The following is a 14,421-nucleotide window of genomic DNA, read 5'->3' on the forward strand; positions in this document are numbered from 1 at the left end:
CAAAAAAGACTGCTGGGCGCGGAGGGAAAGAAGGCATCCTGCAGTTGGAGTGAACTGTACGTGTAGGGAGTTAGTCACTGGCTGGTCCCCTCTCGAGTTAACAATTCAATGACTCGGGGGACCTGGGTGGCTCAGTGGGTTAAGGCCTCTGCCTTCAGCCCAGGTCATGATCCCAGGGTCCTGGGATCGAGCCCCACATCGGGCTCTCTGATCAGTGGGGAGTCTGCTTCCCTTCCTCTCTGCCTGCCTCTCTGCCTACTTGTGACCTCTGTCTGTCAAATAAATAAAGAAAATCTTAAAAAAAAAAAAAAAAAACAATTCAATGACTCACTTTTTACACTGCAGAGTCTTAGTATTTCTCGTTGGGCTGCAGCCAGCTTTTAATTTTGCAAGGCTTTTTGGTAAACGTACTAAAGGTGCCTGGAGCCATTAAAAATGTCTTACTAAATCTGTTTGCTGTTATACTGGTTAACGAGAAATAACAACCTGATACCCGAAATCAAAACAGAATTAGAGGCCTTAATTTAAATGTTGATATGGAGGCATCCAAGTAGAATGTTCTTTAGTTAATAACCTGAATTTATTGTCTACATCCAAATTAGTCTTCACCAAATTTATCCTTCTACTCCCCACCCAGAACTTTCTTTCCCTCACACACCAATTTATGAAGCACTGTGTGTTCTGAAGGGGGCTTTCCAATACTTGGTCTTGCCACCCAAAAACTCCATTTTGAATTTACCATGATTTAAAATGTGTTTGCTTGTACGTGCTTGAGAGAAAGTGCCAGAGGTACCCAGGTGAAAAGGGCTGGGATGTGTGGGAAGAGGAACAGGGGAGAAGTAGTGGGAATTCACAGGATTCCTTGCTGAGGGAGGAATTTCCGAGGTGTCTGAAAATGAGGGGCAGGAATGCTTGTGCATTTCCAGCCTCTCCCTGGTTAGAATGATGGGAATTTACCAGAGGGACTTGGACAGTTCGTGGTGTGCTTTAAAGAGTTAAAGGAACAAATGGAACACAGTCATGCTGCTAGACTTAGCAACTCATAAAAAGGGAGAGGAAAATCTTGAGAAGCATGGAGGCCCACCCGTCCTGTAATTAGTTTTGACTAACACACAGTCTCCTGTGTCTCCTCTTTGATCTCAACTATTTGTCCTGTCGGCAAACCCAGTCATGAACTTGAGACCTCTAGCCCATCATCTCTCTTTTATTTGTGCATTTATAACCTATGTTGTATTAGTCCGAGTTCTCCGGAGAAACAGAACCAATACAGATAGAGGTAAGAGGAGATTTATTATAGGAATTGGGTCCTGTGGTTATGATCGCCGCCTGTAGGCTGGAGGACCAGGAAAGCTGGTGGTGTAACAGTACAGGTCTGAAGGCCTGTGAATTTGAATTTGGGAGCTGATAGTGTAAGTCCTGGTCTGAAGGCCTGTGAACCAGGAGCACTGATGCCCATAGGTGAGAAGATGAATGTCTCAGCTCAAGCAGAGAGCACGAATTTGCCCTTCCTCCGCCCTTTTGTTCTATGGAGGCCCTCAACTATTGGATCATACCAACCCAACAGTGGGGAGGGCTATCTTCTTTAGGCAGTCTACTGATTGAAATCTCTTCTGGAGACACCTTCACAGATATACCCAGAAATATTTACCAACCAAGTGAATGGCCCTTAGGCCATTCAGGAGGACACATTAAAGTAATCACCATAAATACCCATCAATAACCAACAGCAATCATTGCTAGTACTCCTACTACTACTTCTACCACTACGGCTACCATTTCCTAGGCACCTACTATATGCAGGGATTCAGGCCTAGATGCTTCACATGCATATCATTCAATCCTAAAACTCATTCTGTAGAGCATGCGACTCTTGATCCTGGGGTTGTAAGTTCAAGCCCCACATTGTGTTGTAGGGATTCTCTTCCTGGTCACGCCGCTTTGAAGAGGTAGACAGACCAAGAGTGGTGGGCAGCAAAGCAGAGTTTTTTGAGAGATAGTATAAAGCTCCCGGAGAGGGAGGTGGGCCTGAGAGGGTTGCCCCTGGAGTTTCTAAGAGTAGGGATTTTTATGAGCTCTTTTGCAGAACTATATTAAGCTATCAGGGTGTGCAGAGTCGTGCCAGTCAGGGCTTTGGTAACCTATCTGTCTACCTATTAGGTTAATGTCTACATACTGACGGTCTCTTTTTTGGCTGACATCTGGGGGCTTATGTCTTAACTGCCCCTTGTCCGTGATATTGACAAATGCTTTGTGGTGAATTGTCTTATTTTAGGATGTTTTGCAGAAGTCATTTCTGCAAAGGCCACAAAGCAGAATGCTAGTCCTGTCTAAGCTGCAAAACAGGATGTCAGTGCTGCTTTATTGTAGCTGTCCTGATTTTAGATTTTCTTGTTGGGGACCCTGTCCCTGACTCACTAACTGTCCAACTCACTCCTAACAGTGGGTGTAGAGATTACTTAAAAAAAAAAAAAAAAAAAAAAAATCCCTGGGGCACCTGGGTGGCTCAGTGGGTTAAAGCCTCTGCCTTGGGCTCAGGTCATGATCTCAGGGTCCTGGGATTGAGCCCTGCATTGGGCTCTCTGGTCAGTGGGGAGCCTGCTTGCCCCTCTCTCTCTGCCTGCTTCTCTGCCTACTTAGGATCTCTGTCAAGTAAATAAATAAAATATTAAAAAAAAATTCCTACAACTAGCCCTCTAAAGTGTGGGTCCCATTATTATAAAGCCTCATGGCATTAATTTATGTAAAATCATTAAAGCATCACCTAGAGATATTTAAAAAATTGATTCATAATTCACATACCATGGAATTTCGTTTTTTAGTATATTTTTAGTGTATTTGGTATAGTGAATATACTAAAAATTCCAAAATATCTTCATCATCCCGGAACAGAAACCCTATACTCATTAGCAGTCACTCCCCATTTTTCCCTCCTTCCAGTTCCTGGAAACCAGGAATCTACTTTCTGTCTCTATGGATTTGCCTATTCTGGATATGTAAGTGGAATCATACAATATATAATCCGTTGTGTCTGGCTTCTTTCACTTAGCATATTGTTTGCAAGGTCCATTTACATTGTAGCATGGATCAGTACTTCATTACTTTTTATGACAAAATGCTGTGTTGTGTGGTATATTACATTTTGTTTATCCATTCATCAGTGGATGGACTCTTGGCTTGTTTCTACTTTATAGCTGTTATGAATACTACTACTATGAACGTTCAAGTTCAAGTTCATAGTGCACGTTTTTTCATGGCACATGTTTTCAGTTCATACAGAGGGATTTTTGTTGCATGACTTTTTGGACTTGATAGTATCCTCAGCAAATTTTTTTTCTGGAAACAAAGTTTTATGCCAGAAAGGGATAACTGCACACCTCCAGACTAAAATTTACTGAAACTCTCTTCCTGCAATGTAAGCTCTGATTTCTGTCCTGTCTTAGTAAGACTTGGTTTCCAGAGACAAGCACTCATTTTTTTATTCCCTTTGTCCAGCTGATCCTTCCTCCTGGAAAGTCTTATCACCATCTGTAAAAGTTTGAAAGTCTTGGGGCACCTGGCTGGCTCAGTCCCTAGGGCATGCATGTGATTCTTGGTCTCTGGGTTGTGAGCTTGAACCCCTTACTGGGTGTAGAGAGTCCTTAAAAAAGAAAAAAGGGAAAAGAGAAAAGATTCTTTTTTTTTTTTTTTTTAAGATTTTATTTATTTATTTGACAGAGAAATTACAAGTAGATGGAGAGGCAGACAGAGAGAGAGAGAGGGAAGCAGGCTCCCTGCGGAGCAGAGAGCCCGATGCGGGACTCAATCCCAGGACCCTGAGATCATGACCTGAGCCGAAGGCAGCGGCTTAACCCACTGAGCCACCCAGGCGCCCCAAAGAGAAAAGATTCTTGACCTTCCAGCCAGAAGCTGGTTTTTCCTTTGTAGCATAAGTTAACTTTCTTTTTTTTTTTTCCTGGGAACTCCCTGGAGCTTCACCTGGGCCTTTCTCGTGGCATTTCTCACTCTTTTCCTTCCTAGTCCTACTGGCTGCCCCTCTATCCCCCTTGAGGTCAAGATTCGGGTCTTAATCACATTTCTGTTCCTTACCAAGACATGTGTTGCTTTATACAATAGGTGATGAATGTCCTTGAACTGAATAAATCCCTGATTAGTTGCTGTGATATTGATTTATAAGAGAGATGTATTTGATTTTTGTCCCCTTGCCTGGCACAGAGCTCCTAAACCCCTTGGAATTTCCTGTGAAGACAGCCAGAAAGGTGTTCTTTTGTCATGTTAATGAAGTGACTTTTGGAAAGGCCCTGGTCACCTAAGAAAGGAGATTGGTTGCCAAGGAACTAACCACGTGATTAGAGGATCGGAAACCTTCAGTCCTTCCCCTGATCTCTGGGGTTGGGGGTCGGGGATTGAGTGGAGAGAGGCACTGAAGTTTGAGTTCAGTCCTTAGGGGCCAAGGATTTAATTGATCGAGTTGAGGTCATGAAGCCTCCATTGAAAACCCACATGGCAGGGTTTGGAGAGCTTCCGGGTGAGAGGCCAGGACAGTGGCGCTCTGAGAAAATGTGCACGTTGCCTGCACTTTCTCCACACCTCACCCTGTGCATCTCTCTCATCTGGCTGTTCCTGAGTTACAGTCCTTTCTACTACACCAGTCATCTAGGAAGTGAAAAGTTACTCTGAGTTCTGTGAGCCACTCTAGTGTATTAATGGAACCCAAGGACGGGGTGAGGAGAACCTGTGGCTGGTAGGTCAGAAGCCCAAGAGGCAACTTGGCCTTGTGATTGCCATGGGAAGAGTGTGTGGGGGCCACCGTCTTAGGGGAGTGAGCTCCTAACTCATGGGGTCTGTCACTATCTCCAGGTCAGTGGTGTCCCAGCTGAGGTGACTTGTCGGACACCCAGCTGGTGTCAGAGATTGCTTGGTGGTGTGGGAAAAAAAAAAAACAACCCATCTTGTCATTGGTGTCAGGATCGTGGCTGCCCTGTGGTTCTGATTAACTTGAAGCCACGTTGTTTCCTTGTGTAACGGTGGCCCTGTTTTTACCCAGGTCTTGGAGGGGAGAGGACCAGGCTGGCGAGTGAGGTCATGTTTTTGCATGCTTCCCCCTCCTTGCCTCCACATTGGAGCTGGTGGAGTGCAGCCAAGCAGGTACAGCTCCTCCGGAATCCTCAGGAGATTTTGATGTCCAAGCTTCTTGCTCCTCCCCAAAGGAGGAACATGGCAGGAGAGTCGGGCAGCAGTGTTGGGGGCTTCTTGCAGGGGTGGGGGTGATTACAGTCAGACTTAGGAGGGGGGCAACTCTTCTAGTTCCTGGTTCCCCCATCTCTCTTCAAGCCCTCCCTTAGTGTCTCAGGAAAACAGATTAAATCATCCTTTTAAAGCTACAAGAAGGACAGCAGTCTTGGATTTTCTATAGATCCTGTTTAGATCTCCGCGATCCTACTTGGATAGCCCATCCATCTTCACAGGACAACCATGTCTTTTTATTTTTATTTTTATTTTATTTTTTATTTTATATTTTATTTATATTTTATTTTTTTCCTTTTATTCATTTGTTCACTCATCCATTCATGTAATCTCTATACCCAATGTGGGACTTGAACTCATGACCCTGAGATCAAGAGTCACATGCTTTTCTGACTGAACCACTCAGATATCCCTCATACCCTTTTTTTTTTTTTTTTTTTTTTTTTTAAATAAGGGATCTAGCACTTTGGAAGTAGTTCTTATTTCTGGCTGATAGACTCACCTGTTAGGGTAGGAACCCACATACATCCACTCTTCCAAGCTTTAAGTAAAGTGAGAGGTCGACACCAGTATTGACCTCTGGCCACGTACATTTGGCTGACACATTGTGCTTGGTTTGGTGGGAGTTGTGATAATTGGGTGTCCCTTCTTGAAGATGCCCCAGCTTGTTCAGTCCTTAGGGTCTCACAACTGGCTCTCTTCATGCATGTATTGCTCTTTGAGGTCCCTGAGAATTCGACTCTGCCCCCACAGGGCCCGCTTGTCCACTCTCCTCCCCCACCTACCCCTTGGCACCACTGGTAACTCTGATAGACGATCAGGGCTGGGAACCATCAGCACCTTGGAGTATTGACGGTTCTGTCTGTAGGGGTTCTCAATTCCAACTGAAAGAGGAGTACTAGGGAGCTGTTAAAAATAACCAATCCCTGGTCTATGTACAGTCCTTCCTTGGGGGAATAGACAGTTTCTTGGGGGAAGGATACTTTTTTTCAGATGGGAGGGGGTGTGGTGTTTCAATGAAAATTGTAGTATTTGAATGTGGAATCAGATTATCTGATGTTAACAGTTTCCTTTTAATAAAATTCCAAATTCTAACACAATTGCTTCCTACATTGTGACTTGCAAGGTACATGTTGGCAGTGAATTAAAATAAGACCCTTCTGTGGACAATGGGGAGGGTATGTGCTATGGTAAGTGCTGTGAAGTGTGTAAACCTGGTGATTCACAGACCTGTACCCCTGGGGCTAAAAATACATTATATGTTTATTTAAAAATTTTTTTAAAAAAAGACCCGTCTATATTTCTTAAACTATTTGGTGTTGGAGCCCTGCCTGTTACTGCCTGTCAAGTGTGTTCCATGGAAAGATCCTTGTGTTCCCATGAAGTGAGTGCTTTCTGCCCAGTCCTGGATCAGGCAGAGAGCTCTGGGGCAGAGGGAGACCTCTGTGTGTCTAAAGGGTATGTAAGTTCAAACCAGGTTCCGATGAGCCTCCGCCCCAATGTGTATATATGGAGAACTGGATCCAGGGTAAAATCATGAAGACGATGTCCCTATCTCACCTTCTAACACATTCTCCCATTGTAACGGTTAGACCCAGAATTTGACCTAACTTTCTTAGTGTGTGCACGCACATGCTCAAGAAGTGTGATTTTTATTCTCCTAAATTTAATCTAATTTTTTTGCTTCCCCATCACTTGCCCAACTGGCAGAAAATTTACCTTGGTTGGGAGTAATTTAGGTTCCTTTCATCAATTTTGGGTTCCCTTAATCCTCATCCCAGAGTTGCTTCTAAATTCTGGGCATAGAGCTTAGTCTGGGGATTGGAGTGATGGGAGTATGGAGTATGGTGACGTTTGTCCTGGACCCACTTGTCCTCAGCTTGTCCCACTTGTCCTCAGCTCTCTATCCACTGCTATCTAACTATGTTGTTGCCTAGGAACCCCTCAGGGCTCCCTCTAGCTGAGCTATGTTCATCATCCCCGGGACCCTGGACAGTTTCAGCTGTTCTCTCAAGGGTCCGTTGGCCAGAAGCTCATTTTAAAACCCCATGTCAATGACTCTCATATACTAGTGCATCTCAGACGCAAATGTGCACACTGGCTGTCCAGAATCACAGTAAAATGAAAGTTCTGACTCTGTAGCTTTGGGTAAGGGAAGGGCCTGAGATTCTGCATTTCTAACAGATTGCCAGAGGGTGACCAGAGGGTGACCTTCGCAAGGTTGCGGAGGACAGGGGTGTCCTCAGCATTAATCTCTATCTCTTCTACTTGCTGGGGGTGGGGGGTGGGGTGGGGAGCGGAGTGATATGCTAACAGGGAAGGATCTGGCTACAAATGCCCTCCCCCTTTTTTAGCTTTAATTTTTTTTTTCTTTTACATAAACTCTACCCACAACGTGGAGCTCGAGCTCACAACCCCAAGATCAAGAATTACATGCTCTACCCACTGAACCAGCCAGGTGCCCCTGGTCTGAATTTCTTTCAAAGAAATCAATCAATCACTTGCTTAAAAGCACGAAGAAGCTCCTTAAGATGGTCCTAAGGCCCTTTTCAATTACCTAGATAGGCTCTGTTAGAATGCTATTGGAACTCTTGGCTTTCCCCGTACACCCTACCTGCAAGGAGAAACAAGATGACATCTCCCTCGCCCCCACCATCCTCTCCTCTTGGCAGTCATGCCTGTGTGTAATCCCCCTTGCCTTGTGCATGGACTGGACTTCCTTCCTCGCCTTTTAACGAATAGAATACAGCTGAAGTTTGTCACACAATACAGCTGAAGAAGTCACTTCTGAGATGAGTTTATGAAATGATTGATGTCTTTTGTGGGTACATGCTCTTTCTTGGATTGTTTGTGCTGGGGCATTCGAACTGCCATTTTATGAGCAGCCCTGTGGAGAGGACCACGTGATGCCACAGAAACCAAAGTCCTCAGTCCAACAGCCTGCAAGGAACTAACTGTGTGAGTGAGCTTGGAAGATGGAAATGGCTGCGGCCCCAGCTAACAGCTTGAACCCAGCCTCAAGAGATAGGTCAGGCCAGAGCAGCCAGCCAAGAAGCTTCTGGATCTCTGACCCACAGACACTTGTGGGTCACTTCTCAGTTTTGGGGTAATTTGTTATGCGGCAATAGATGATAATACCCACCTAACTCAAATGCCAGACATTTGGAGATCATCAAAACATTGTTGGCCTATCTGAAAATGAGGCACATTGTAACAAAAGGTAACAGAAACAAAATTCTTGCGCCCCCCTGGGTTGCTGATGGGCGTGATGAACCCAGTGAGTGGCTGGCTAGACGTCACGCTGTGTATTTACACATTGGCTGTTAGACCTTTGGACATTTTTTTCCCCAACATGGAACTCCAGTGCCTTGAGTTAGAAACCTACCTTAACCTTTGTAGCTACAAGCTGACTACGCTGTCTTATCATCTTGCCTTGGGAGAGAAGAAAACTCTAGAATTCAAAATCTCTCACGTGGCTGAAAGACGCGGGCTGACAGGAGCTGGAGCTACTCCCCCTACCCCCCAATAGCGTAGTTTTCTGACTCCAAGAAAACCACCTTTGATTATATAAAGGTATTAGGGGCTGGGGAAACACTAGTCCTTTTGTTACCAGCAATCTCAGAGCGTTTAGAAAGAAAGGCTGTGGGGGTGGGGGTAACCCCGGGTAAGTTGGGCGGGCTTTGTGTTAGCTCAACTCGGGGCCTTCTGAGACAGGAATTCCTAGTTTTCGGAAAGTTGTCGGACTCCTCCTCCGAGGTACCCCGGAGGAGGGCGACCCTCCAGAGTCCCAACTTCCCGCCCCGAGCCCGGCGGTGGGGGGTGGGGTGGGGGTGGGGGCGGGGTCGGCTGCGCTCCCTCCCCTCCCCTCCCTTCCCCTCCCCTCCCCTTCCCCGCGCTCTCCCCACCCACTTCCCTTTCTCGGCTGGCCGGGCCGCCCCGCGGGCGCGACCTCTCCCGGCCGTGACGAGCGGGGAGGAGCCCGCCGCAGCCACTGCCGCCGCCGCCGCCGCGGGGGGAGCCATGCCCGCGCCCCGCCGCGCCCCGAGCCCGCCGCCGGCGACCCGCCGCCTCCCGGGCCCGCGGCGGGAGTGAGCGGGAGCGACCGGCGAGGAGCCGCCGCCCGGCCCGCGATGTCACCATTGTTCAGCTGGGTGGCCAAGGTAGGCGGCGTCGGGGCAGCGTCGGCCCGGCGCCCGTTACCGGAGCGGACGGCGCTGGGAGCCGGCGTCCCCGCGGGCGCCGTTCTGGGCACCTCTGTAACCGTCGGGCCGTGAGGGGGTCCGGAGCGCGGGGAGCGCCCCCGGCTCGGGGTGAGGGGGGCGGGGGGTCTGGCCGTGCCGGGACTGCCCGCGGCGGGGGACGTCCCGCGGCCAGGGGACAGCGGCCGGAGGGTGGCGGGCGCCGCCGGAGCCCTTTCCCCGGCGGCTCTCATTCATTAGTCGGCCCAGCCGGCCAGGTGGCGTCACGCCCATTTCACGGATGGGAAGAGCGAGGCCCGACGCCCGGCCCCAGGTGTTCGCCCCGGAGGCCGGCTGCTTCGCTTCCCCGCGCAGCCCACCGCGCGCAGCGCTGGGTGTTGCCCCGCGGCGGGACCGTGTGTGGCAGCCTCCCTGACCCAGGGTCGTGTCTGATGGCCTGGGATAGGGCGCTGCGGGGGCCGAAAGGCTGGACTTGGTGCGCGCAGAGGGAGTTTGTCCTTTGTCTTAAACTCCCCGATTTCAGAGGGAGCGGTGGTGCGAGTTTTGAATGTAAATTCTATTTCCATGAAGTTTTATTTTCCGAACATGAGCGCTTTCAGAATATCGGAGCCTCACAAAGCCCTGCCAGTTTCACGACGGCTGGAACGGAGGGACTGGAGTAGCTCTCTGGAGTTCTCACCAGTTGGAGAACGTGGGATTATTTTTATTCCTCCCGGAGTACCAGGCATTTGGGTCATTTGAATGATGCCTCCCTCGAAGCCTCTAAAAGGCCGGCAGGACCCCTGGGCACTTTTCTCACACCCAGGGGCGTTTCGCAGGTTGAGTAATAAACTCTTTTTTTTTTTTTTTTTTTTAAAGATTTTATGTATTTATTTGACAGAGAGAAATCACAAGTAGATGGAGAGGCAGGCAGAGAGAGTGAGGGAAGCAGGCTCCCTGCTGAGCAGAGAGCCCGATGCGGGACTCGATCCCAACACCCTGGGATCATGACCTGAGCCGAAGGCAGCGGCTTAACCCACTGAGCCACCCATGCGCCCCGGGTAATAAACTATTATTGGAAGAACCCGTTAGCCAGTATGTGACCCTTTACAAATAGTAATTAGGTGGTGGTTCTTTCTGCTAATTACACAGTGCTCTTAGACTGCTGGTTTTATAATAAATACCTGTCCTTGAGCCAGATAAAGCTTTGACTATCAATTAGTGCTAATAAAATGGAGACACAGAAACCAGATTTTCAGGCACTGTATTCTGTCTTCTCATCCTCACCAGAATTTTCACTTCCTGAAACACAGCGGGTGGTAAATGAAAAAGTTTTGAGTCGCAGTTTTGTATTGAAAAAGAAAGGAATGATATGCCCTGATTTCCTGGTTTGATGTGATAGCTGATTAGCTTTTATAAATAATGCTAAATTAAAAAATGATGTGAGGTGGTTTAAGAAGTAATTCATGGTGTGTTGTCTGATTATATTTTATTTTAGGTTGAGGATTTGAGTCTGCTTGTATACTGTTATACTTTATATCATAAAGCCAAAGGGAGAAATAAAAAAAACCAGACTTACTGTTTGAAGTCTAAATAAACAAAACCCCAAATACTTATTGTTCATACTATTTTATGGTTTTATTTACTTTTCCAAAATCTATTTAATAAAGATGTTTTTCACTATAGGAGTGAGGTGGACTTTTGCTCATGTTGGCCTAGGAGATGACAGTGAAAACACCAGACCAAAGTTTTATTAAAAAAAAATAAATAACACACAAACTCAAAAAACAAAACTGTAAGGACTTCTACAAGGATTGTCAGCTTTCTCCAACTGGCAATACTTTTGAAAAGGTTATTTAAATGAAATGTATGTTGATAACTTCATCTAAATTCTGAATCATGTTATTCCAAAGTTATTTAAACTGCAAAACAACAAAACTATGAAATGTTTTTGGAACACATTTATCAGTTGTCAGGAGAAAGTGCAGTTATTTTATATTTCATTCCTGTTAGTTGGTGTGTGATTATAAATTGGATCCTGAAATTGATTTTTATAAACAATATGATCTGTGAGATTTTAGAATATGAAATTATTTGAAAGTTCATTTCTTGGGGCTGTAGATGATAAGAGTGACTTTCTAGGGAACCTGATTTGGTTCACTGTTAAGAGATCTGCTGCTCTGTCTGCCTGTGCTCACTCACGCTGTCTCTCTCTCTCTCTCTGACAAATAAATAAATAAATTAATTAATTAAAAAAAGAGATAAGGCATCAACATGGTTAGCATTATAAACTAGGGAATATTTTAAAGGCAGAAACAGGAGTTTCAAATAGGACACACAGTGTGCATAATCCCAAAGTACAGTTATATTTGACTTTAGAATGACCCTTCAAGAGCACATAAATGAATATGAGCACACGCCTCACACAAACACTACATCTAATTGCTGTTCTAGTTTGACCTTTGCAAACTGGCTCCACACCTGGTTGGGAGAGGGAAAGGGGCGTGGACATGGCTTGGTGCAGATGGATACCTGAACAGGTATTTGTTTTTCTTGGGTGCCGCATTAATATTGTGTAAATATTGACTATACAGTGTGAGGAATAGAGCCCAAACAGAGAATTCTATGTTAAAAAAAATTAAGATGCACTTTCTTTTATGTTGGACATGGCCTTGGAACAGTAAGGCAGGTGCACATTGTATTACAAATGGGACAGGTTTTACAGAGGTGAGATTCCTTGGTTAGTCTCTCATTGGGACACGTGTGTTTTCTCATAGATTGCTAATAAAAACAAATTTCTCAGGCATCGTGATTTTTAAACTAAACCCACAGATGTCCCAGCCACCTGGCAGTTTTGAGTATTTCTGTTGATCACTTCTGTGCCTCCCATGCATCAGTTAGTGAAACCTGCTACAGAACCACCAGGTAACTTTCTGAATTTATTTGGATTCACACCTGCCTGTAAAGATACTGGCTAAGATTATTGCTAGTATCCCAAAGTAGTGGATTTTCAATATACATGTTATTCAGTCAGGTAAAAAGGAAAATGAGCCTGCTGTGTTCTCAAATTCAAGTGCAGTTTGATGCAGTTGATGCCTTGTATTTTTTTCCATTGCTCGTGTATTCACCAGATGTTATTGGGCACCTTTTATGTACCAGGTACTGTGGATGCCCTGAAGGAGTTAGTTCAGTTGGCACATAGGCTTATTCTTTATTTATTATTATTATTTTTTAAAAAGATTTTATTTATTTATTTAATTTATTACTTTTAAACAGATTTTTATTTGTTTATTTGACAGATCACAAGTAGGCAGAGAGGCAGGTAGAGAGAGAGAGGAGGAATCAGACTCCCCGCTGAGCAGGGAGCCCGATGTGGGTTTCGATCCAGGACCCCGGGATCATGACCCGAGACAAAGGCAGAGACTTAACCCACTGAGCCACCCAGGGGCCCCATTTATATTTATTTATTTATTTGACAGAGAGGCAGGCAGAGGGAGAGGGAAGCGGCTTCCCGCTGAGCAGAGAGCCCAATACAGGGCTCAATCCCAGGACCCTGAGATCATGACCTGAGCTATAGGCAGAGGCTTAACCCACTGAGCCACCCAGGCACCCCTATTTATTACTTTTTTAAAAGATTTTGTCAGAGTACGAGCACGTGAACACACAAGCAGAGGGAGTGGCAGGCAGAGGGAGAAGCAGCCTTCCTGCTAAGCAAGGAGCCCCAATGTCCAAGACCCTGGGATCATGACTCCAGCCAAAGGCAGACGCTTAACCAACTTAGCCACCCAAGTGTCCCAAGACTTATCCTTTAAAAAATGTACACACTGGGGGCTCCTGGCTGGCTTAGTGGGTAGAGTATGTGACTTTGATCTCAGAAGCCCCATGTTAGGTGTAGAGATTACTTACAAGTCAAATCTTAAAAAAATATATATATATTTTTAAAATTTTAAAATAGTCGCTAACATTTTATGTGAAACCAGTTTCTTCATATTTTGGCTTTGCTGAAAACAAAGGTTATGAGCTACTATTCATTCAGCAAGCCATTTCAGAAATGGTTCTGCACAGATACTTACTGCACACCTAGTATATGCCCGCACTGTTTGAGGAGCTGGAGATACAGCAGTGACTAAGGCAGACCAGCTCCCTTCTTTCCTGGAGCTCGGGTCCTGGATGGGGGAGACTGCGCAGAAGCAAGCAAACGGATGAACAAGGTAGTTTCAGGGGGTGGTAAGTGCTAAGGAGAGAAGTAAGCAAGATGCTTCGGGGAGAGTGATGAGCGGCTGGGCTGGCAAGGAGGTGCCCCCCCCCCCCGCCCCGGGGGTGGGGGTGGGGGTGGGCGGGACAGAACTACAGAGACCAGGGCCTGCAGGTGGCTCAGGTGGGCACGTTAGAGCAGTGGGGAGAAGGCAGGTGTGACTGCCATCTGGTGAGCAGGGAGAGCTGTGGGCCCTGAGTTGGGGAGGGGCCTTCTGGGCCCGGCCCTTTAGGGCTCTGCAGGCCCAGGACTGGGTTTGGCTTGGCTTCAAGTGCAGAGGGAGCCATTGGAGGGTGTGAACTTGAGGAGTGCTGTGGGCTGATGTATACATGGGGTGTATACAGAGAGACACTTAGGCTGTTGTGTTTTGGGCAGGGGTGACAGGGCTAGTTTGGACTTCCGTAGTAAGGAGGGGACACCTGTGGAGACATCACTGTTCTTTATCTTCTGAAATGAGGTGACTGGGTGGCTTTGCTCTCGTGTTCATCTGAGACTCGTGCAAATGACCGAGAAACTAATTACATCTATGTTGAGTACAACTTGCCCTTGGTTGGCTGCCTCTGAAGAGCAGGGCTTTCCGGCCCAGTTGTGTCCTGATGCCAGTGTGGTTTGTTTACCTTTGCAGTTTCCTGCAGACTGGAGCAGCCCATTTTGCGAGCCTCTGGCCAGCTGGGCTGCCATGCCGAGGGCCACCCAGCAGCCTTCTGAAAGGCGCACATCTTCCCACACCTGGTGCTTAGGCAG

The 14,421-nt window shown here is 46.6% G+C and overlaps 1 protein-coding gene across 5 annotated transcripts in view; it reads left to right on the top strand.

The window, feature by feature from the left end:
- The window catches only part of TBC1D1 (TBC1 domain family member 1), a 228,621-nt gene that overhangs the window by 65,524 nt on the left and 148,676 nt on the right, over nucleotides 1–14,421 (top strand). The window contains exon 1 of one of the 5 annotated variants that reach the window (XM_059382333.1): nucleotides 9,286–9,404. The exons of the other annotated variants lie outside the window; for them this stretch is intronic. Within the exon in view, the coding sequence (XP_059238316.1) occupies nucleotides 9,375–9,404 (30 nt within the window). The 5' untranslated portion in view covers nucleotides 9,286–9,374. Of the gene's footprint in view, nucleotides 1–9,285; nucleotides 9,405–14,421 lie in introns of those variants that run through there. 5 annotated transcript variants of the gene reach the window in all.

This window comes from Mustela nigripes, chromosome 1, assembly GCF_022355385.1.
Source record: "Mustela nigripes isolate SB6536 chromosome 1, MUSNIG.SB6536, whole genome shotgun sequence".
Classification (NCBI taxonomy): domain Eukaryota; kingdom Metazoa; phylum Chordata; class Mammalia; order Carnivora; family Mustelidae; genus Mustela; species Mustela nigripes.